We start from the raw sequence: 24,063 nt of genomic DNA on the forward strand, positions 1-24,063 counted from the left end.
GAAGCTGGTGTGGCCCCGAGGGCTTAGGACATCCAGAAGGGGACCACTAAAGACTAGATCGGGGCGAGACCCGGACAGCCCTCCACTTTCCCATGCCAGCATGGAATGGGCTTTCTGCTTCCATCCAAACCACTCAACCTCAGCGAATTTCTGCTCATGGCCCGGGGCTCTGCTGGCCAGTGAGCATGGTCACCCCAGTTTTAGAATCTCCTCCAGTGTGAGTTCCTGGAGCTCGGATTGCCATAAACTGGGAGAGCAAGAGAAGAGTCTCCTTGGGTCCACACACCTTAAAGTGACAAAGCTTAACTTGCAAAACGGTGCACAAAAGGACAAATTTTACTGCATTTCAATGATATTTTAACTTTAAAAATGAAACAAGCAAACAAACAAAGCTCCTGCCGCCCAAACAAAGCATTCCAAGACCTCTTCCAGAAAGAATGCACATTTGCTGGTGATCTGTAGACATGTCACTGCTCTGCCCTGGGGATCTGAAGCACATTCCGTGCTGTCTAATTCTTGCTTGTCTGCCCTGTTATTATCCCCTCAACTTTTTTCCCTACCCCCAGCCCTGGCAGTCCTGCCTCTCCCTGCTCCACCACCAGCCAGTCTCTCTTTCTGGAGATTTCCAATGCAGCATTTCAAAAAGATGCTCCCAGCTGGGATTATAAATTTCCCACACCCGGGAATGGAAACTGCAAATTTTGTGTCTAGAAAATGATGGCTTTTCTCAATGCTTGACATAATTATGGAGGGTGTAACACGTGACACACATATGTCTCCAAGGATTTTATATGAATTAATCGATTTTATCCTACCTGTGAGTTAGGTGTTATTAAGATTCTCTTTTTAGGGACGCCTGGGTGGCTCAGTTGTTAAGCGGCTGCCTTCGGCTCAGGTCATGATCCCAGCGTCCTGGGATCTAGTCCCACATCGGGCTCCTTGCTCAGCAGGGAGCCTGCTTCTCCCTCTGCCTCTAGCCTGCCACTCTGTCTGCCTGTACTTGCGCTCTGTATCTCTCTCTCTCTCTCTATAACAAATAATAATAATAAAAAATCTTTAAAAAAGATTCTCTTTTTAAGATGAGGAAATGGAGGCCCAGAGAGGTTAAGTAACTGGCTCAAGGTCACACATCCCCTAAGTCCCAGAGCTGGGAGTTGAAACCACGTTGCCTGGGTCCACAACCTCTACTCCCTTGTGTGTGTTTGATTTATAAAGTATATGTTCATCATGAATATGATCACACAGTAAGATTAGAGACAGTGGCTCTGTCCACTACATTCCCAGCTATGTCCACCCCACTGACCAAAACCATCCCAAGCCTTTCCTCTTGACCATCCCTCTGGACTGTATGTTGGCTTAAAAAATGGAATAAGGGTATGTAATTTACATCTCTTGCAGATTCCTTAAGAGTGTGTGAATTAAAAGGAGTTGGCTAAAATCTGAGAGGCACCACTGGGCCAATCCTAGAGTTAGCCCTCTATCTGGGGTGTTACGCTTTGTACTGAGGGGTGAGCTGCACTTTGGGCCTAGTTGCCACATATGGAGGAAGTGACAATGCTCCGTCACAGGACAATCTGCAATTTGCAAAGACCCGAAGGCTGTGGTCAGCCCTGGTTTTCAGGTGGCCTGAGGGCCGGTTCTTCGGTGGTCGGAGCCCACAGTCCCCCTTGAGGGCTGGCTGTGAGCAGGCAGCCTCCCTGGGGTTCAGCATTCTCACAACCCTGAGACGCTGGAGGGGGCTCTTCTGAGACCCTTGATGACACTTTAAAATAAAGCTTACTGAAGGATTTTGAAACATCAATGACAGTTTATGATGGATCCCAAGCCAGGAGACATAGCAATTGTAGCAAGATATTTTCTGAAGACAAGTGTCCCCATGATGGTGCTCTCCAACATGGTAGTCACTTGTTACTTGTGGCTATCTCAACTTCAATCTAAATTTATTAGAATAAAATAAGATTAACCATTCAGACCCTCCCTAATTACCTTGCAAGTGTTCAAAAGCCCCATGTGGCTTAGGCTACTCTGCTGGACAGAACAGAAAGGCTGACGGGACAGCGCAGGTCTAGAGTAAAGCACTGTTCTAGAACAAAGCTGTGTGGTTCTGTCCTTCATCGATAATGCTACTGTGAAAAGGAGGAGAGTGCGTATCTCAGAGCTGTTGAGCCGTGTGGTCTGCTGAATAGTGGCTCCCCGAAGCGCTGGGTCCTGACCCCTGGAGCCTGTAAATGTTCTCTTACATGGAAATAGGGTCTTTGTAAATGGGGTTAAATTAAGGATCATGAGACAGGGGGATTATCCTGGGTTATCTGGGTGGGCACTAAAAGCAATCATAGGAGTCCCCCCAAGAGAGGAGCACAGAGAGATTAGGGACACATAAAAGAGTGGAGACTGAAGGGACACAACCATGAGCCAAGGGATGCCAGCCGCTTCTGGAAGCTGCAAGAGGTGAGAAACAGACTCTCCCTTAGAGCTGATGGGAGAGGGTGCGGGGGCGGGGGAGGGAACCGCTCTGATGACACCCTTGACTACACATTTCCAACTTCCAGAACTGGGGGAAAATAAATTTCTATTGGTTTGAAACCACTAAGTTTGTGTCATTTGTTATAGGAGCAATAGCAAATTAATGCATAGTTTAAATTAATGTGTAAAGCACTTGGAATTCCTGGGACTGAATGAACACTCAATAAATGTTAGTCTCCGTTATTATTATTGTTATTGTTTTAGATGAATACACACCAAATGTATCCAGTCAGCAAGTGTTTCTAACTACAACGGAGGCCAGGGGTGAGTTTGGGCAGCGGGCACCCGCCTTTGAGCAGGGTCCCAGGGGTGTGAGGAGGGATGGAAGGTTGGGTGGAGGGAGCTGGTGCTTCCGATGAACAAGTGAAGTGCCCACCAGCTGAAATCATGTTTCCAAGATTGCAATATTTGACAAAAACAGCTATTCTGAATAGTTTAGCCTCTACAAAGGACCAAGAAACACAACTGCCTCATTATCCAGAAGATTCTTGGCCACTGGTGTGAATAAAGTGTGAAGTGAAGGGAAACACACCACAGGAGGAAGTGTCAGCCTGGAGCCTCCCCAGAGGGAAGGAGCCAGAAGAGTAACTCCAGGGACAGGGAGAGAGAATCAGCCACATTTTTACCATGACTGCATATTCAAGAAAATCCAAAGGAATCAACTAAAGGACTATTAGAAATAACCTGAGAGTTCACTTAGCTGATGGTGCAAATATATATATATAATATAAAAGTAAAAAAAAAATAAGATTAGAACTCACAGCCCAGAGAACACAGTAGTATTGTAATAACGTCAGGTGGGGACGGGTGGAGACGGGTGGGGACTACAGTCATGATGAGTGTTGTGTAATGTACCAACTTGTCGAATCCCTATGTTGCACAACTGAAACTGATATGACATTTTATGTCAACTATACCTCTATAATAAAAAAATATAAGTAAGTAAAATATACAACAGATAATAACAGGAAATGATATTTGGAGAAAATCTCATTTAAAATAGGAAAATACCTATGAAATTCATAACCTCAAAGAGAAACTGATGGGGCCCAGGTGTTTCATCTGCATCATCTCATTAGCCACCCTCAGCAACCGCAGGTGGCAGGTGTGGTGACTTCCTGGTCCAGGTGGCCAGGGTGGGGCTCAGAGGCTCCCAGGGCACAGAAAGTGGGCACTGGGTTCTTAACGGCTGTGTGATTTCTCTCCTTCTGTGTCTTTCTTCCTCTCTCTTTCTAGTTTTCTTAGCGGTCAGCTAAAAAATCAAAGGCAAATGATAACTGAGAAGTCATTATTATAATAATATGTCCCAAACAGCTTTAGTATCAGTAACATAGATGACTCCACTTTAGAAAGATGACTTAAAAAGATGACTTAGAAAGATGACTCCACTTAAAAAGATGACATCACAGAGCGAAACATACAGGACAGGGTGGTTCACAGAAGAGATGCCAGACTGACAAAACCCAAAAAAGAGTTTCACGTTCCCCATAACGCCCCCTCCCCCCATAAGAAGACAGGTGTAAATGGAAAGATTACCAAGAACATTTTTCTTTTGTCAACTTGACAAAAGATTAAAAAGTAAGTAATTAATTCAGTCACTAGTAAACCCACGCTGTAGAATGCTAAGCAATCATTAAAAACATCTTCTGGAAAATATTTTAAGGACATGGGAGAACCCAGGGTTAACTTTAGAAAAATTTTAAAAAGTCATAAAAGTGAAATGAAATACATATGTGAGAGAAAAAAGGAGGAAATTTACCAAGAACTTCTACAGTAGCAACTTCGGCGTGCTGAGGTCAGGAATGATTTTAATTTTCCTCTCCATACTCTTCCCTGTTTTGTGCGTTTTCTACATAAGCAAGTGCTACTTTTAATGTTGGCAAACCAGGATTCCTTTAAAGTAATTTAAAAATTGACTTACAAAACAAATCCGAGTACAATTTGGCAGCTGTAAGGACTGATTAAACAAGCTCAGTATACGTATTCTAAATTGTGGGAGCCTATATTAATTGTTACTTCTGGCAACTTTTCCGAGTTGTCATCGTGTGTCCTATTGGAATTTAGCCCAAGGACTGATCATGTTTCAGGTTTCAAAAGACGGTATTTGCATTTTATTTGTCTTTGATTTAAAAAAACAAGGAAAAGGATTTTTATCAATCAGATAAGTGTGACCCAATTATGAAAATAAATTTGCCCTTGACCTTACATCACTTAAAAAAAGAGGAATCTTTATGTTTTTGTGAATGATGCCCAGCACGCCCGTGGGAGCTGCTCTAACCCAGCCTCCAAACCATCAGGCCAGTGGCATCAGGATGAAAAATTCTCAAGGGACCAGCCAGTGAGGGCTGGGTCTCCAGAGGAGCCCACAACTCCTGGAACAATGGAAGTTCCCCTCCTAGGATGACACCAGGGCCTGCCAAGTCCTCCATGAACCTTCTGGAACACAACTTACATTTCCTGCCAGCCTCATGTCCCCCAATTCTTTTATCAAAGGATGATTTCCAAGAGTATTATGCAAGCATTGCATTAACCTACTTTTTGAAAATTAGGGTTTTAAAATTCTCAATATTTATTTTGAATTATCCCAAATTGATTGCTCTCTTTCTTTGCTTTTTAGTGTATTTTTCATGAGGCTTTTTATCATGAAAATAATATTTATTAAAAAATACGTCCAATAGCACAGAATATAAAATAAAAAGTAACATTACCACGCTAGTCCCTAGATGTAGCCATGCTAACAGTTTCCAGTGTTATCATTCCAGAAATTTTCCATGCATATACAAACATACACTTAATAAGTTAAATATGTGTATGAATGTATGTGTGTATGTATGTATATTTTATAGATTTCAGCTTATTTGGGATTATAATTGTACACAGTGCTTTCAACTTGGTTTTGTCACCTAGCAGTAAATTGGACTTTAAGACATAAAGCATCATTTCATTTATAGTAGACGTATTTGTGGAGACTTATTCCCCACAGTCCTGAGAGTAGGGGAGGGAAGGTCCTGGTAACTGAGGGTACTGAGCGTGGGGCATAGCCTTCTCACTGTAAAAATGAATTTTATTATAAACCTATGTGATTTCATCAGAAGACTCCATTCTTTTGAAACTATGCCTTTCTACCTAATTGTCCATGATTGTACAAAATCGCCCCAGGTATATTTCCTCTGGACACAATCATGTAATTGGATAAGAGTGGAATGCTGCAGAACCGTGGCTTGCATGAATAACTGCTTACTCATGGAATTCACACACTTCTCAGCACCAGGCTCATCCCCGGGGCTTGCCGTGTGACTGGGGGAGGGGCACTTGAGCGAGCAGGTGGCTACTGGCCGGTAGAAACAGTCATGGCCTGGTGTACAAGTCTCAGTATCCTGTGTTTCTTAGCAACCCCATGGAGTAGGGGCGAGTCTGGTCCTCATAGCACAGATGGGGAAACTGACCCCCACAGAAGCCACACAACTTGCCCAAGGCTACACAGCGATCTCCAGCCTCTGCTCTTAATCATTATGCAAACTTCCAGGGGCAGGAATGGTGGGCTCAGGGCTAGTCAGAACTTAAGCACGAGACAGGGAGGAATTCTGGAGGGAGACTCCTCAAGGACCCTAAAGAGTCTCAACTTGAACAAGAAGTTAGTGAGGCAGAAGGGGGTGGGAGGAAGCTAAAGAAGGTGGATGAGTGGGGACACCAACGGTGTCCTTGAGCCTCACCCTGTAGGGGTCTTGATGAAGGAGGGGGTGAATGCTGAGATCCCAGCTGAAACCCCAGAATGGCTGAAGAAAATCTAGGAACATCTGGGTCGTGCTTGTCTTCCTGGGTGTGCAACTTGCTGGACGGAGATGGTGGGGTTCTGATGGCAGTATTGGTGGATGAGGGTCGGAAGGAGCCTGTTCATGCCCTGAGGCTGTGCTCCTGGGGGATGTGGAGTTCCTGGGGGATGTGGGGTTTCTGAGGGAACTGGCATCTCAGTGAAGGTGTGTGTGCTCAGAAATAAGAGGCCAGGATTGTGGGTGCCCAGTGACTAGGGGCATGTGGCAGAAATCACAGGCTGTGAAAGGAAGCCCCCCAAGGACCAGGTGGGCTACCCTGTGTTGGACCAAATAACTAACCTCACGCCTGCATGACTGGCCAAGGCAGGGACAACAGCATGTGCTCAGACGTCATTCACTCTTGGTCCAGCCCCCAACTGGTGAAGTTAGGATTTAACCTCCCTTTGTTGTCAGATGCCATAAGGGGAAGAAAAGTGGCCCAACATTCCTGATAGGCATTTGAATGGACTCCGAATATGTTCAAAATAGACAGTTCACCTGAAAGAGACTATTTCAAACCAGAAGACACTGAGTTACCTACAATGGACAAAGCTAAGTTTTCCTTAGATTGTGAGCAGGAGAGTGGGTAGTCCAAGGACAAGGTTATCGAAGAGAAGACTGGGTTTTGACTTTTGGGTAACAGAAAAACATGCTCCTTTTAAGAGCTAAAAACACAGATATCCTTGCTGATACAACGCCATTACATTTTTAATGATGTATTGATGTATAATTGATGTATAATTGATATATAGACACATGAAGTGTACAGATTGGTAAGTTCTGACTCTCTATACACATGAAACCACCACCAGAATGGGGAGAGGAAGGAATGTGATGGAAAAAGAAGGATGTATGTGGACATATATGCCTCCCTCTCTGTTAATAGCTTAATTCACTTTTCACTATAAGTATCTTTTTACTGAAAATGTCCCATTTTGCTATAACATATCCTTGACAAATAAGATACCAGAAGAAAAGCTCAGCAGTTTAAGCAATTTTGAATTTTTAAAAATCATCAGTATTTTAAAATTGTATTTGTACAACAAAGGACAGAACTCCCCAATTGAAAGCAATTAATTGCTATATCAAACATTCATCAAGTTTGTTATAAAACTTCAGTATTATTGGGATCCCATACAAAGTTACTACAAGAGGATTTATGATGGCTGTCTCTAAATCATTATAAAAGTAACTGATACATATTATCTATCACTGCCTAACACGTTACATCAGAACTTCATGTTGGAAACAGCAAACGTTTATGTGGTCACTGTTTCTATGGGGAGGGACCAGGTGTGGCTGTGCTGGAGGTCCCTGACTCAAGATCTCCCACCAGGCTGCAGACCAAGCATTAGCCGGGGTTCCAGTCTCATCTGAAGGCTCGCCTGGGGGAGAATCTACATCCAAGGTCACCCATGGCTGTGAGCAGAAGTCTCCCAGGCTCCTGGAGTGAGGCCTTTGTTTCCTTCCCTCATGGGCCTCTCCCCTGGTCAACTCACAACTGATTTTTCTCAGAGCAGTGAGAAACAGAGCAAGAGAGAGGGCTAGAGAGGCAGGCAAGAAGGCAGTGACACTCCATCTCCATCCCTTCTGCCATTGCTTTTCCTTCAGAAGGAAAGTTTTAGGTCCAGATTCCACTCAAGGGGAGGACATTATGAGGAGCAAAGGGTGAGGTTACCAGAGGTCATCTCTTAGGCTGTTTACCATGGATATGAATATCTTTTAATGTCATTTTTTGAGATGAAGTTTGATTTTCTGCTGCAGACAGCTCAATTCTCTGGTTCTGATGAACTAACTGAAGCGAGGGTCTGAGCATCTTGGACCCAATGGGAAGCAGCACGGTGCCCATTAAAGGAAACAGATGGCCAAGTCTGTCCTCCATGACTCCCGGGACTGATCACTACAACCTCCCCTCATTTTCTCCCCCTCTTGAAATAAAATAGATTTTAAAACTGCTTTAACTAGGTTTTCTACAAAGTGTTTGTTCCACTATGTAGAGACTTCCGTGCTCCACAGGTGTCTGTGCTGCTGTGTGTGCTTCTCTTAAAACTAATACCTTTAAAGCATATAACATTTCAATCAAGAAGACACTTCCTGCAGGGAGGCCTGGGGCCCTGTGTCCTGAACTGCTACCCACCCACCCATTTCAAAGAGGCCCAGGGCCTCCCTATTAGTTCACAGGTTAAGCAGCTGTCTCAGAGAATTCTGACAGAGTTGAGCTGTGATTGAGAATCTCAAGGGTCACCCAAGTAGAGAGGCTGGACAGACCCTGGAGGGCAGGACAGCAGAATCTACTTGTGCCTGGACTCCTTGACTTCCAGACATATCTGACCCATGAAATCCACCTGTGATGTTCAAGTCCATGTGATTATAGGAGCATTATATGGACCTTATTATTTGTTCATTTATTTAAATGAATATTTTCAATGTTATTGAAAATATTTTTATATTGAAAATAACATATATATATAAATATATATTTCAATGTTTTTTATATACATATACACACACATATATATTAGGAAGAGAAAGAGAGCACATATGTGCAAATGGGGTTGCGAGGGGTAGAGGGAGAGGAAGAAAGGGAATCTACAGCAGGCCATGCCCAGTGTGAAGCCCAACACAGAGCTCAATCCCATGACCCCAACATCATGAGCTTAGCTGAAATCAAGAGTCAGATGCTTAACTGACTGAGCCACCAAGGTGCCCCATTATAAGGACCTTATTTTAAAAAAGCAAGCACCAGCACAAAAAACAATCTTATTAAAAAATTTTTTTCATATGGCTTCACTTATTTGTGGAGCATAACAACATGGAGGACATGGGGAGATGGAGAGAAGGGAGTTGAGGGAAATTGGAAGGGGAGGTGAACCATGAGAGACTATGGACTCTGAAAAACAACCTGAGGGTTTTGAAGGGGTGGGGGGTGGGTGGGAAGTTGGGGGAACCAAGTGGTGGGTATTAGGGAGGGCACGGATTGCATGGAGCACGGGGTGTGGTGCAAAAACAATGAATACTGTTACACTGAAAAGAAATAATAAAAAAAAAATTAGCTCCTGAATTCTTAGCCTTGACATTTTACTCCTCAAAAGGAAGCCCAAAATTCCATGAATCTATATGGACATATTTTTGTACTTGAAAACATCCCACAGCCTCAACCCCAGCAGAAGAGCCATCAGGATATATGTCTGTGTGGCTCACATTTACCTGCATTCAATGAACCAATGTCGGATCTGGTCTTGAAGGTTCTCCTTGATATCTGGACCCTCTATTAATTTCAGGTCATTCTTGATTGTAACCAAGGCTTTCCTGTAGTTCTCCTCATGCTTTACCTGAGTCTCATTCCTCAGGGAGCTCACCTTCTCAGCCTGGATTATTGTAGCACTGACTTCATTAAACAGAGGAGGTGGATCCTGAAAACACAAGTGAAAAGGTTTGAGATCTTAAAGGTTATTGTGCTGGTGAAGGGCATCAGATGCTAACGAAGTATGTCAATATCTTTGATGCTGTCTTATCAAGGCCTGTGAGAAATACATGGAACAAAAGAATCAAGTGTGGCAGGAAAATCTGAAGAAATGATTCACCACTACGGAAAGGAAAGATGGAGATCACTTTATACCATTTCCCAGAATCTGGGGGGTTGAAGTTAGCTTGAAAAAGGCATAACTAAGAAAACAATAAGAAAATACAGTTCAAACTCCTGAAAGTGTTTCCAAATCTTCTTGGTTCATGGGAAAACAAAGCATATAGAGGAAGAAAGAACCTGAAGCAAGACTGGTGAAAAGTTTGGGTACTCTGATTTCAAGAAAAACTATCCCCAAATCGACTCGGCAAACATCTGTTCTATTGTTAAAGACCTCCCAAGTAGGAAATTCTCAGCTGACTCCAGACATTCACCCTGATATTATATCTTTTTTTTTTTTTTTTTTACAATGTTCTACTTCAAAATCTGCTGATTAGCAAGTCAACAGAAGTCTGGCTATTAAGCACCAATCAAACGCTCAGTGCTGGTCTATGTCATCTACCATCTGAAGAGAAAATACAAAATCACTTTGAGGGGCGCCTGGCTGGCTAAGTTGGTCTAGCGTATGATTCCTGATCTCAGGGTCGTGAGTTCAAATCCCACATTGGGTGGAGGCCCTACTTAAAACAAAAAACAAAAAACAACAAAACAAAACCAAACCACCCTAATCATTTTGAGACATAATTCTTGTTCTCTAGAATTTCTAAAGAACTGGAGTTGGCAAGAGAAGAGTAACATAAAACATAGTGGCAAACAATGTCAGATAACCTAGACCTTCCAGGATGGGTTTGGATGGAAATTTCAAACTAAAACAGACTTGGAGAAGGAAAACAGGTACAGAACAGAGGTACCTGGTATCCTCCCTCAGCAAGATGAAGGTCTGTTTCCTTCACGGATAAAGGATTTGAACTCTGAGCAGTTCAAAGTCAGCCTGGGCCATCCAACAAATAAAGAACATAGTCACTGCTGCCACCACCCCATGATAGCTCATGAGAGCCAAATGACACACTTTCTGGAATATGGCAATCTGGTTGTTAAATACGGTCATTCTAAAATGTGTAATTGTAGTAACTTATGAAGCAAATTATAATACAAAGTTCCCAATATTCAAAACTCATTGCTCCCTAATTATTTTGCTGGGTATTACTGTATCATCTATGTCCTTGACGTTATTGATGTCCGCTGTATCTCTATGGTGAAAATACTATATAATGGTATGCCAGAATGTGTATCTTCCCACCTGTTAGTAGCTTGAATGGGCTACGATGGGAATATTTACGCCATGGAAATTAGCAAATGCTATTTAAATTTAACCCTAAGTTGTTCTGATTTCTCTGTTTACTCTGTCTTTCTTGTGTTCCGTTTTCATTTTGCACATGCATTTCACTGCACATGCAGCGGTGAACCTTCCAAGTGCTTGCCCTTTCGAGGTGTTGCCTTGGGCCCCTCCCACCTGAATGGCAGTGTGGCAGCTTCCCTGGAGGAGACTTCTAGGAAGCAGAGCCTGCAGGGACCAGTTTGGTGGACACTGTTGCTCCTTGTGGATAAGCTCTTCTCCCTTCTGCTTTATACTTGGAATTCTGAATGTTGATTGAAATCCGACTAGCTGTGGGCAGGTCCTCACTCACCCTAGTCTCCCTTTGGTGGGTCCACTCAAATACAGAAAATTATGTCTTCAATTCTGAAAATGTCTTTTCTGTTATTCCCCCCCACCATTTCTCTCTCTGCAACAAATGTTAGCTAAAATGGCAGGCCACTGGGTTAATCTCCCGCAGCTCTGACTTTCCTCATCTATGATCCTTCTCCCCTTGATCTATTTGCACTGTTATAGGAGGTTCTTGAACTTAATCTTCCAGAACTCATTTGGTTTTCAGTGATGTCCATTTATTATTTGCATTTATTTAACATTTTAGGAGGGGGTTATTGTTTGGCCTTTGGGGGCATGTTTTTTATTTTCCCAGAATTCTTTCTTATTTTATTTTTGTTCTCTTCTTGTTTTTAGTAGTCATTTTGTTTGGGGAATTTTTTTTTTTTTTTTTTTTTTAAAGAGGCAACATACCCTCAAATACACTGGTCAATAATTTTTTCCAAATTCTCCCCTCCCCCTCAAAATTCTGGAGGGCTTAAAAAACAGATTCCGAGTTTCATCCTGGCAGTGAGGAAGCAGGAAGAAACTAGTAGTTTTGGAAAATCCTTCAGGTGATTCTGGTAATTATCCAGGGTAGGGTTTAGTAACTTGTAGCCCATAGGTCACACCTGACCCACACGCATGTTTTTGTAAATAAAGTTATATTGGATCATGGCCAAGCCGATTCATTTGCATACTGTCTGTGACTGCTTTCACACTCCAAGGACAATGTTGAATAGTTGTGGCAGAGATTGACAACTAAGGAGAAGGGGGAGAGGGAGAAGGGGAGAGGGGAGGGGAGCCGGAGAGGGAGAGCAGAGAGGAGGAGGAGAGAGAGGAGGAGGGGCTGTTTCACAGAAAAATCACAGAAGATGCAGGAATCCCTCGCTTCTGAGTGCACACTCACTCTATGGAAGTAATCCTTCAATCTTTACAATAATCCGGCCAGGCAGGCATTTGTAGAAGACAAAGAAATTAACCAGAAAGGCTGATTAGCTTTTCCAAATTCACACAGCTGGAAAATGGAAGAGGCAGGTAACAACCCCAGCTTTATCTGACTCAAAGCCAGGCTGCTCCGGGGTTTGGGACAACAGCCTAGGTGCGAGCTGGGGCTCAGGTGATTCTATAAAATCACCCAATTTTACAATTTTGGGTGATTTTGTAAAAGGCATCGACACTGGTGAGGCTCAGTTTCCTCCTCTTTAATGGGTACAGCAGCAGACTGTGAAGACTGAGGGGAACCCTCTTTGTGAGGTCCTGCTACAGAGCCTGTCACTGAGTGACCCTTCTGTGCATTTCCTGCTCTTATGACGACTGTCACCATAATGTCAGGTGCACCAACGTCTAAGCATGTAAACCCAGGAGTGCTAGGAGTGACTATTCAAGGAAAATTTCAGGGATAAGAGAAGAACTTTAAAGTTCATCTCAAAAGCTCTGAAACAAATCCAAGACAAAATTCAAGTATAGGACAAAATTTTGCCTCATTTACAAAGGATATTAACAAAATCATACATTTAAACCAATTAGCAGGAAAAAAGATATTCTTAAAGACTCAATTGACACCATAAACTAAAATAAATTCAAAATGAATGAAATGGGTAATTCTAACAAGTATGCGTGTACAGCCCCACACCCCCCACACAATCTCCAAGAGATACCTATAACCCTCTGGGAGTGATTTCTCAACTAGAAACTGCAATCGAGATGCCATTAGAACATAGCACCCACTTAACAACACGAAGTCTGTGAAAAAGATGAAAAAATTATATATGCATTAGAAAGTCTAAAGAACTAATCCAGTTGTCTGAGTTTAGTATAATGAAAATATACAACTTTTATGGCAGAAAAAAAATGCTAAAACTGCTTCAGAAGTGAATCTAGAATGAAAATAACAGGATGACTTTAAAGAACAACGTTCACAACAAGTGATCTAAATTCCCTCTCTATGCAGTTGCTCAAGGCATGACTGTATTATATATCTTGTGCCAAAATAGAAATTTCCTTTATTTAATCATTTAAAAAAGTACCTAATTCTGATATCTTTCAGGTGATTTTTTTTTTTATTCCTAGTGTTTACATTTTAACTATGAAGTGGGAGTTTGTAATCACGGAGGAATTTTTATCTGATCTCTGCAATAACTATTTTAAAGTTCATTGTTTTCATGAAGATGTTAAAATGGCTCTCTACTACAAATGACCCAAATCTCTTTGTCTGTGATGAATGTGCAAAATTGTTTTGGAATCTTGCATTAATGTTCTGATTCTCTACTCTATCAATCAATCATATGGTATTGCTTTACCCCTAACGGCATTGTTTTTATGGTAATTTACAGCAGATTTCTTTCATAGATGGACACGTACAAACTACATTGTAGCCGGTCTTTCTCCCTTTTGTCCCCTGAAAATGAAGCAATGTGTAGGTGACCCTGATTTGGGTCTTGGCAATAGCTCTATAACATGATGGAGCATCCTACGAACTTCCTAGCACTTCCTAGTGCTTCCTAGCACCCAGCGAGGCGGGCAGAGAAATCTCTCAGCTCTCACTAGATTTTATAAGAACCCCAGTGGCGTGTGCTCTGTCCTCTGCATTCTTACTCTGCATTTCCTTACTGATGTTCCATCCATTTTGGAGGTAGAAATGAGGACATGACTATCCCATTGAACAGATGAGGACACTGAGGATCGTGCCTAAGTGGCTCTCCCAAGTCTTTCTACATTAATGAAGAAGCTAGCAGTAAGGTTCCCTGATTCCTTCCGTTCTGTGTTTCTCCTATTACACCATGCTGTGCCGTTAATATGTGTGTATTCATGCGTGTTTCTTGATATAGACTGCCTCTGACAAAAATACATTTGGGGTCATTTGTAGCTTCTTTCTCTACTTGCTTCTGAATTTAAAGGTTATAATATATTTAGGTCCTATGTTAATGAGCAGCTTTTCCTTTGGGCTAAAACATCTTTTCCTCGTTAGGAACTTTGGTCATACAGAATTCAAATTTGTTAACTCACCGCATAAACAGCAACTCATTTAAAAATAAATTACGAATATTAAAGGGAAATAGAGAACATGATAATACACTATACATTGAAATACATCAGCTGTAGAATAATGCATCTTAATGAAGGCTTCCCATGTGAATAAACCATTATATTTACAAGCTTTCCATAGTTAATGACCCAGAACGGGATAGCGAAACCTATGTTTATAGCAAGGTCCTCTGTCAGCAAAAATATACATATTAATAATTGATGTTGCTGTAAAAATAGGACGTCTGATGATGCTTCCTGGGTTTGTGGGGAAATAGGACGCCATGGTCCATTACCTTAAAATGCTTATCTAATGTTTGATGGGCTTTGTCTTTAAAAATCCTTGTTCAAATTAGTCAGATAAAATGGACATTTGTCCACATGAAAATCCGTTCAATTTATCAGTCACAGATACACTTGCAGAAGAGGGATTTAAGGCTGGCATCGTTCTCCAGAAGCTCATTGTCTTGGTGGCTTTTGATACCTCATGGTGGCCAAGTTGGAGCAGGGAGGGGAAGGGGAAGCGTCTATTCCAAGCAAGTGGCCATCCCGGGAAATCTATGCACAGATTAATTAGCTCCAGCGTCTCCCGAACACAGCATGTGCTGCTGTTCATTAGGAAGCCGCGAGAGGCAGGCTCAGGGGCCCCCCACTCCCGCCACACGCTTCCTGCTCTAATTTTGCTCATGGAATGCATGTGTCACGCTGCGGAGGGGGGCTGCTCTTCGGCTGGTCCATTGCAAGATGGTACGTGTGGTGTTCCTCAGTTCATGAAAATATGCCATTTTGTTCCATTATTTCGTTTAGAGGAACACATCTATATTTATGTGTCTGCATTTATACAAATACACCTACTTATAAAGATGAACCTGGCAGGAGAACTGGGAAAAAACCGTACGCAGAGCCCCCGCCAGTGATTTTCTTGGGCTCTCTGCTCCTGGTGATGATGGTGGGTCCTTATTTTAGGATGCCACAATTTAAGTGGGTGCAAAACTATTAAATAATACATATATATGTATTATATAATAGTTTATATATATAACCTTAATATATATTATTTTATTATTATTATATATATTTTACATATATAAACTTTAATAGTTTAATATATATATATATATATATATATATATATATATATATATATATATAAAATCTCCCACAAGCTAGCTTCTAAAAATTTAGTCATTTGAAGATCTGCTAAGTGAGGAGCAGGGCCAGAATGGGTAAGTTGAGTTTATTTTTGATTAGTGATAGAACCCTTAGATAGAATCGGCTACTTTTGTGTCTTACTCTCTTGAAATATTTTTTTAAATAAACACTTGGATGATGGCCCTTCTAGGTCAGGAGGCCCAATTTTAAGTGATTGACAAATATTAACTAATTTATTCCTCCTAATGGCTTTTTTTAAAGTAGGTAGCATTCTTTCTTATCTTCATTTCATAGGGAAGGAAGTGGAAGTACTGGAGGGTCACACAGTCCTGTGACCTTGCCCGTGTCACACAGCCCTACAGGGCAGACTGGGGCTTTGGCTCTCCAGGTCTATTTCTGGCATCTCTGCTCTGACCCTCTAAGCTCCATTGATAGGTTTCTTCTGCCTTAAGCCACTTTTGTCTGAAAATGGTTTTTTTGGGATAATATAGACCATACATTTTAGAAACCGTGCATTTGTAATTTTGTTAGATTGCTGATCTGCCCTGCAAAGATGTTAGAGGATTTTCTCTCCCCGCAACAGTGTAGGACAGAGCCTGTCTTTCCATTTTTTGCCAACATGGTGACATTAACTCTTTCGGTCTTAGCTAACTTAAATAGGTTTAAAAAAATTGGCAATTTGTAAGCATTTTTGAATCATGGATGATGTGAAACTCTAAACCCATGATATTAAACCATTTGAAGAAAAGCAACCGCTAACGGTCCCTTGGCACTCACTGTGAATGTGTCAGAGGCTATTTTAAATGTTTGACAGATAGCAATTTCTTTAGGAATGAACACCTATCTAGGAGTCAGGTGCCACATCCATCTCCATTTCATGCATGTGGAAACCACGGCACCCAGAAGTCAAGTCACCACCCAAATTCCCCCAGCTAGGAGAGAGGAGAACCAGGATCTGAACGCGGGCAGGAGGGCTCCAGCATTCATGGCCCTAACCTCTCTACCTGCTGCATTAGCAGACTGCGTAATGGGCCCTAATCTAAGATAGATGAGGACGAATGTCCTACCCCAGGATGTAGGTAAAGAAACCCTGGGGTCAGGTGACAAAAGGAGGGTAAGAAGAGGATTCTTGTAACTTCTGATGATCTGGGGACCCAGGACAAGAGTAAAGCAGAATCACAACAGTAACAACATCAAACTAAAAGTGCCCAAGTAGCTAGACTGTAAAATCCCATTTCATAGAAAATGGTGTCCTCCCTCAAGCTCTGATCTCCCTGCTCAGCCTAAGAGCCCTTCATGCACCCCCTGTACTAAAGTCACTGCCTTTCCGGGTTTGCGAACTTTTTTCTGGGGCAACACACATAGTGTGGGTGGTGTGTGGGCGGCACCTGCTGTCTTTGGGATCCTCAGAATTCTCCCCCCACAGCTATCTGAGGTGGCTGCGGATTAGACTCAGACCCCGTGGGCTGCCCCAACTCCACCGCTTTTTGAGATCCTACTTTTAACAGACTAATTTCAGCTTCATAAATCTGAGCAGCAAATAACAAAGGCCAAGAGAGTGTATATTTGGGAATTGGTGGCATGTCTCTTTTAGGCAACGACTTATTTTGGAACATATTGTGTTTGGTTACAGATGAGAGTTATCACACTTTTTTGTGATTCAGTTACTGTGACACTGTACTATAATTTTCCAGGAGGATCAATGTTGGCCACGGTTCCCTGAAGGCATATCATATTCCAAGCTCCTGGATAGGCCCTTTACCTCTAAACTCTCTTGAAGCACTTCTAATAGCTTTGTGAAATAGATAGCAGCATCCTGCTCTTACAGAAGAAGAAACTGAGGCTCAGAGGGAGGGTGAATATGTTGCTCTAACCCCCTCCCCCACGTGCCCCATGGTAGAGCTGGGTTCCCATTCCCAGCTGGCCATGCCATATGCTTGGGTCTTCATCATCATGGTGGACCAAACCCTTCAGAGCTGGTGCCTGAAGACTTGCACTCATTTCTAAGAGGATGCCTCCCCCAAAGACACCTAGGGAATAGCTCTTTTGCCTTTAGAAATTAAAATAAAACTAAAACAAATTAAAACAGAACCCCAGATATAATGGGTGTTATCCAAATCCGTGTTTTGGGGAATAAATTTATTTCTAGAAACAAACATCATTTGAAGCCAACTATAATGAATGATAGACATGACCATGTGGAATGACGTGGGTTTCGGTTGAAACTAAAGTGTGACCCTTCACTTTGATCCTTCATGCATTTTGGCTTTGACAATAGTTCCCAAAGAGCCCATGACTGTGGAGGGCGCCAGAAGTACCGCCTTCCCAAGGAGATCCTTCACCGACCTGCCTTTTGAGAATTCTGTGGGTGCCCAAGCTCCAACTTTGGGTTATTTGTTAATCAGAAAGACCGTAATGACCAAAATAATAATATAGCTTGTTTGATTTTAGAATCTGAAGGTAAGCAGGATTTTATGGTGCTTCGAGGCCTTCATGGACTCATTTCAAAGTGACAGTTCCTCCTCTTTAATAAGTGTCCCCCAGTGTTCTTTCTTATAATGAAAACACTGCTAGCTCCAGGGTAACATAAAATATATGATGGGCATGACCGTAGGACAAATTATTTCAAAGAGATCCACAGAAGGAAATGTATTACATTCATTAAGTTTCCTTCCACTCGATCCACTCCATTGGCTCTGCCAATTAAAATAACTGCACATGAATTTTTAGAGCGCTATTTATTTTCTCTGTAGATTTTAGAATATAAATATTTAAAACGGCGATATCAAAAAAAATAATTTGTATGACAATGGGAAAGGAAACGTTTGGTCAGGAATGGAAGACATAATGATATCTCTTGTTCTAATTCTGGTTTCAGTAACTAAATACCTGGAAACAGGCCAAGCTTCCCAAAACATACAAATACTGTTTTGAACAGATAAGTCAATGGTTTATTCATTGGCGTGATGTAACGAAATGAAATAATGGAAAAGTGAAATTTTAAAATGAGTGGACAATATCTTCATTAGTGACAGAGTGGGAAATAGATTCAATTGAAAACATTTCTTGGAGTTGGGATAATGGATTTTCATGGTTATCAGCCAGAGAACAGAGGATAGCATTCTTTTAAGAATTGAATCCATATATTTCTCAATGATGTAAAGTTTCAGTAGAACACACACTAGCAGGAGGAGATGTACTTGAAAAGAAAGGCAAACTGAAGAAAGTCACATTTAACACGAAACAGACAAGTTGGTCTCTTTATAGTATCTAAAACCCTACAATGCTGAAAAATTTATACAGACTTCTTTGATTTGATCTGAGGAGATGCAAACTCCAAAGTAAAACAGAAAAATTACAGTAATAAATGTGTAATTCTATCTTTGTGTGCTATCAGTGTAAGCAATTAAGACTTCAGGATGAAAAGGAGTGCTGGGCCATTCTCAGGTTTCTGGAATGCTACGTGTAGTAGTTGTTTAGTAAATGTATGCTGAATTAAATGGAAAGGAAAAATTTTTTTAAAGATTTTATTTATTTATTTGACAGAGAGAGATATCACAAGCAGGCAGAGAGAGAGAGGGAAGCAGGCTCCCCGCTAAGCAGAAAGCCTGATATAGGACTCGATTCCAAGACCCCGAGACCATGACCTGAGCCGAAGGCAGAGGCCCAACCTGCTGAGCCACCCAGGTGCCCCTGAAAGGAAATTTTTTAATCAAACTACTAATGTAAAATTTCGTGTCAAACTTAGATGATCTTAGATAGAATCTTCTGACTGCTAGTTTAGTGCTGAAAGTAGAAAGGTGGAGTTCACCATTGTGTTGATCATGACATCTTGAGTCTGTGTGCCCCTGAAGGATGGAACACAGAAACACATTTGTGTCATTGTCTATCTCCCCATCCGTAGGCACCAAATGGTGTGAAGATCTCAGGAGAAAAAAATGATATGATTCTACAGCCATATGCTTTCATTTTAAATGTATATGCTCCCCCAGTTATTGCAGTAAAATTTAAGCATATTGGAAAATACAAATACAGACAGAAAAAAATCTTCTGAAGTCTCTACATTTAAAAAAGAGCGCTATTTGAATGTGGTATCTTTTCTTTCTTTTGCATGTGCATAGATGTGTGAATATATTTAGTTGAAATCATATTCTATGTATAATTCTACACCTTGAATTTTCACTTAGAGCATTTTCATGTCATAAAAATTAGTCACGAACATGTTTTTCCATGGTGACATACTATGGCATCAATGTAGGTCCACCAGAAGTTGGGGACTTACATCCCTACTCTGATGGGTTTTATTCCCAATTTTTCATTATTAAAAAGACACTTTTCAATATTTAATTTTAATCAAATTTTAATTAAATTAAATCATTAAATTTATTTAATTATTTAATTATTATATTATTAATTATTGTTATATTTTTACATTATTATTAATTAAATTAAAATTAACATTTAAATTTTAATATTTAATATTTAAAAGATAAATTAAAAATCTAATTTTTAAATTAAATTTATATTTAATTAAAAATTATTCTTAAAAAGAACACTTTTTAAGGAGACTTCCATGCACATAAATCTCTACTTCTGATGATTTCCTTAATTCAGAAATAGAGCATGGGGGGCGAAGGGATTTAAATATGTTAATGAACTTGGGGCACCTTGCTCAGGATCTTTTAGAAAGGCCGAGTTGATGTAATTCATGGTGTAGGAGAAAGAGTGTCTCCTCCTACTCTTGTCAATAATTACAATTTGAAAAAACTTTTTTTTTTTTAAAGATTTTATTTATTTATTTGACAGAGAGAGAGATCACAAATAGGTAGAGAAACAGACAGAGAGAGAGATGAGGAGAAGCAGGCTCCCTGCTGAGCAGAGAGCCCAATGCCGGACTCGATCCCAGGCCCCTGGGACCATGACCTGAGCCGAAGGCAGAGGCTTAACCCACTGAGCCACCCAGGCGCCCTTGAAAAAACTTTTTTTGTTTGCTTATAAGATAGAAAGAACTTACCCTATCTCACCAATTCTAAGATGCATAGTTTTGCATAGTAAACTAGTTTTCCTGGTTAAACGTAACTCAAATCAGGGATGGATGTGTCTTACCATCAAGGTTGTGTTTTGGCTTATTCGACAATATTTTCTTTCTTTAAAAGTACATAAAAATCATGATGCATCTTACAACTGATAACATCAGGATTCAAGGAAATGCAATATCTCATGTAATTTTTAACTTGTATTTTAGGACCACGAGTGATTCATGATTCTCATAGAACCACTTCAGTATACATTTCAATGTCCTGGTCAATTAAAACAATTTTTTAAATAGTGGTAAAAAGGCCATAACGCAATTTTATCGCTGTAGCCATTTTTGAAGATAGAGTTCTGTAGTGTTAAGGGTATTCACATTGTTGGGGCACAGATCTATAAAACTTGTAAATTTTGCAAAACTGAAACTCCATGCCCACTGGGCGGCATTTGCTCCCTCTCCCTCCCTCAGCCCCTGGCAGCCACTGTTCTATTCTGAGTCTGACGACACTAGGTGCCTCAGATAAGTGAAATCACACAGTATTTCTCTTTTTGTGAGTGCTTATTTTACTTAACATAATGTCTTCAAAGTTCGCCCCTGCTATAGCATGCGGCAGGATTTCTTTCTTTCTTTCTTTCTTTTTTTTTTTTTCTTGAGATTTTACTTATTTGACAGAGAGAGAGAGAGAGAGTGCAGAAGCAGGAGGGAGATACAGAGGGAGGAGAAGCAAACTTCCCGATGAGCAGGTAGCCCAACGTTGGGCTTGATCCCAGGACCCTGGGATTATGACTTGAGCCGAAGGCAGACACTTAACTGACTCCCCAGGATTTCCTTCTTTTTATGACTAAATAATATGCCACCCAGCGAATGTGTTAAATCCTAAAAATCTCCAGAGCGCCTGGGTGGTTCAGTCAGTTAAGCATCCGACTCTGGATTTCAGCTCAGGTCTTGATCTCAGGGTCATGAGTTCAAGCCCTGCATTAGGCTTTGCACTGGGCTTGGAGCCTACTTAAAAAAAAAAAAGCATATATATATTTATATTTATATACATATTTATACACAAATACACATTTATATTTATATACTACGTAAATATTTATATTTATATGCAATATATAAATGTATATTTATAGGTATAATATTTATTATATTTATATGTATTTATAAATATGTAAATATAGATGTAAAGATAAAATCTGCGACAGCAGGCAGAGACTGCTTGCCCACATGGCTCTCCTAGCGTGACCCAGCAACAGCACGGTACAGGATGGGTTGTGGTTCCCAGCGGTCTCAATTCCAAAAATAAACGTTGACTTATCTTTTAAATCCAAAGATCAAAGGGAACTCAAAAATGTAGGTGATCAAGATCAAGGTGTTTCTCAAATCATGTAAAGCATACTCAGGTACGATTTACCATAGTTTTTTGGACAATAAAGGCAGGACGTCATAACTGAGACTTTCTAAGCACGTGCAGTGGTCCCATGCCCCTTCACGGGGAGACTATGCTCTTCCGAATGTCTGGAACCCGAATTCCTTCCTCGAGCAAAATAATTCACAATTTTAATTCTGTGCTGACAACAGAGGTGGTGCACAGAGGCCACAGCTGGAGGTGGGGCGGTCCAGGATGTGGGGCCAGAGGGAGACATAAGACATTCCCAGACGAAGCGTACTGACCACGCCATTTGTAATTTAGAACGTGCCGTCATCAAACTGACACAAGTTACACGGTTACATCCTGAATGCGGGACCGGATTACAGTTTTTCTATATTTAACAGTATCACTGAGAAGATCTTCTAATGTAATTAAATCTAAAATCTCAGAACAGAAAATCTAAATATTTCATACCCGAAGACCTGATGGAAACACAGCGTCAGCGGACGTGTTTACTGATCACAGATCAGTGGAGCTACCTGCCTCCCTGCTCCTGCTCAGTCACACACCGGTGACCCTTGATTTCTCTCCTCTAACAGTGAGACGTGGGAGTGCAGTGTGAGCAAATATAATTCCCACAGAGGAAGAGAAGAGTAATATAACAAAACCCACATCCCTCCATTGGTTAAAAAAGTACAGATCACATTTTTTTTTTCACTTACAGTATTCTCTGCATATTAACTTACAAATAGAAAAGAAAATCTTAAATCCTGATTTTTGTCCTATTGAGATACACATTTGATAAGAACTACACAGAATTGGGAAAAGGTATTATGAATTGATATTATTTAATTTTAGAGTTTTTTTAAAAGTTAGTTTCTGGGGAAGAATTTAGTGATTCATCAGTTGCGTCTAACGCCCAATGCTCATTCCTTCCCGTGCCCTCCTGAATGCCGGTCACCCAGGGACGCCCCCTCCAGCAGCCAGTTTGTTCCCTAGAGCTCAGCGTCTCTTACATGAAATTTCAGTGAAAAGCGCTACAAATTGCTTAAACCATGATTCCTATCTTTTTTCCCCTCTGACAAAATTCTGAACACATATTTTATCTGTAATTTTTTAGACATAAGATATATGTTGAAGATAGAGAAATGTAAAAATAAGTAAAAGCATAAATTTAGGATCATGTGTTTACACACACTTTGCGCCACACAGAGAAACCCTAAACATCACTCCTGAACATACACAATGGGGTGTTTTAACTGTGTGAACTGTTTCTGGACACCCGTCTATGACTGTAAAACTACCCTAATATGAATATTTATATATTGTAAACTTTGCTCACTTTCTTTTTTTTTTTCAGCAAAGAAGTTGCAAAGGGTAGGGATTTCTGAGCAAACAGGTGTGTTTTAACGCGTGTGATGAAACAAATCGTCCCCAGTGGGTGGGTGCGCACTTAAACCTGTGAGTGGTCCCCATGCAGCCCTCATCCCTGGGTCCTTTCCCAGACTGGGCATCCCCATGCCTGTTTATTATTCTTTCATTAGCATAGATACTTAAAGATGGCGTTGGCCTCTGTTTTGGATGGTGTTGGCCTCTGTTTTGGAAATGTGTTGCTGTGCTGGCTCTTCCCGCCTACCCTTCTCCCTCACTTCTGTCTGGTCACCCCTGCGTCCCCGCGGAGCTCCCCCTGCCTCTCTGTCCCAGTAACTGTCCTGTGCATCCAACTCCTCCTGGCCCCCGGCTCTCACCAGACTGAAACGAACCCCGGTGCTTATGAGACCTTTCCAGCATTTGCTGCGGTGATCGTTTTATTGAGGTATTTTATCTCTTTGATCTGTTTCGATATTAGACTTCCCTGGATAATCTTCTCTCTTCAGTATTTTCTAATTTGTGACCGTGGTCACTCATGATACTAATAGTTTTTTTTTTTAATGTATTGGTATCTGTGGTAATATAGAGTGTATTTGTGTTTTTATTTCTTCTTTTAGCCTCACCAGACCT

The 24,063-nt window shown here is 41.1% G+C and overlaps 1 protein-coding gene across 2 annotated transcripts in view; it reads right to left on the bottom strand.

The window, feature by feature from the left end:
- The window catches only part of IQCA1 (IQ motif containing with AAA domain 1), a 148,578-nt gene that overhangs the window by 104,687 nt on the left and 19,828 nt on the right, over window positions 1-24,063 (bottom strand). For both annotated transcript variants that reach the window (XM_032355253.1, XM_032355252.1), the window contains exon 6: window positions 9,543-9,748. In XM_032355253.1, the coding sequence (XP_032211144.1) occupies window positions 9,543-9,748 (206 nt within the window). The remainder of the gene's footprint in view (window positions 1-9,542; window positions 9,749-24,063) is intronic.

The sequence above is a fragment of the Mustela erminea genome, chromosome 8, assembly GCF_009829155.1.
Source record: "Mustela erminea isolate mMusErm1 chromosome 8, mMusErm1.Pri, whole genome shotgun sequence".
Taxonomy (NCBI): domain Eukaryota; kingdom Metazoa; phylum Chordata; class Mammalia; order Carnivora; family Mustelidae; genus Mustela; species Mustela erminea.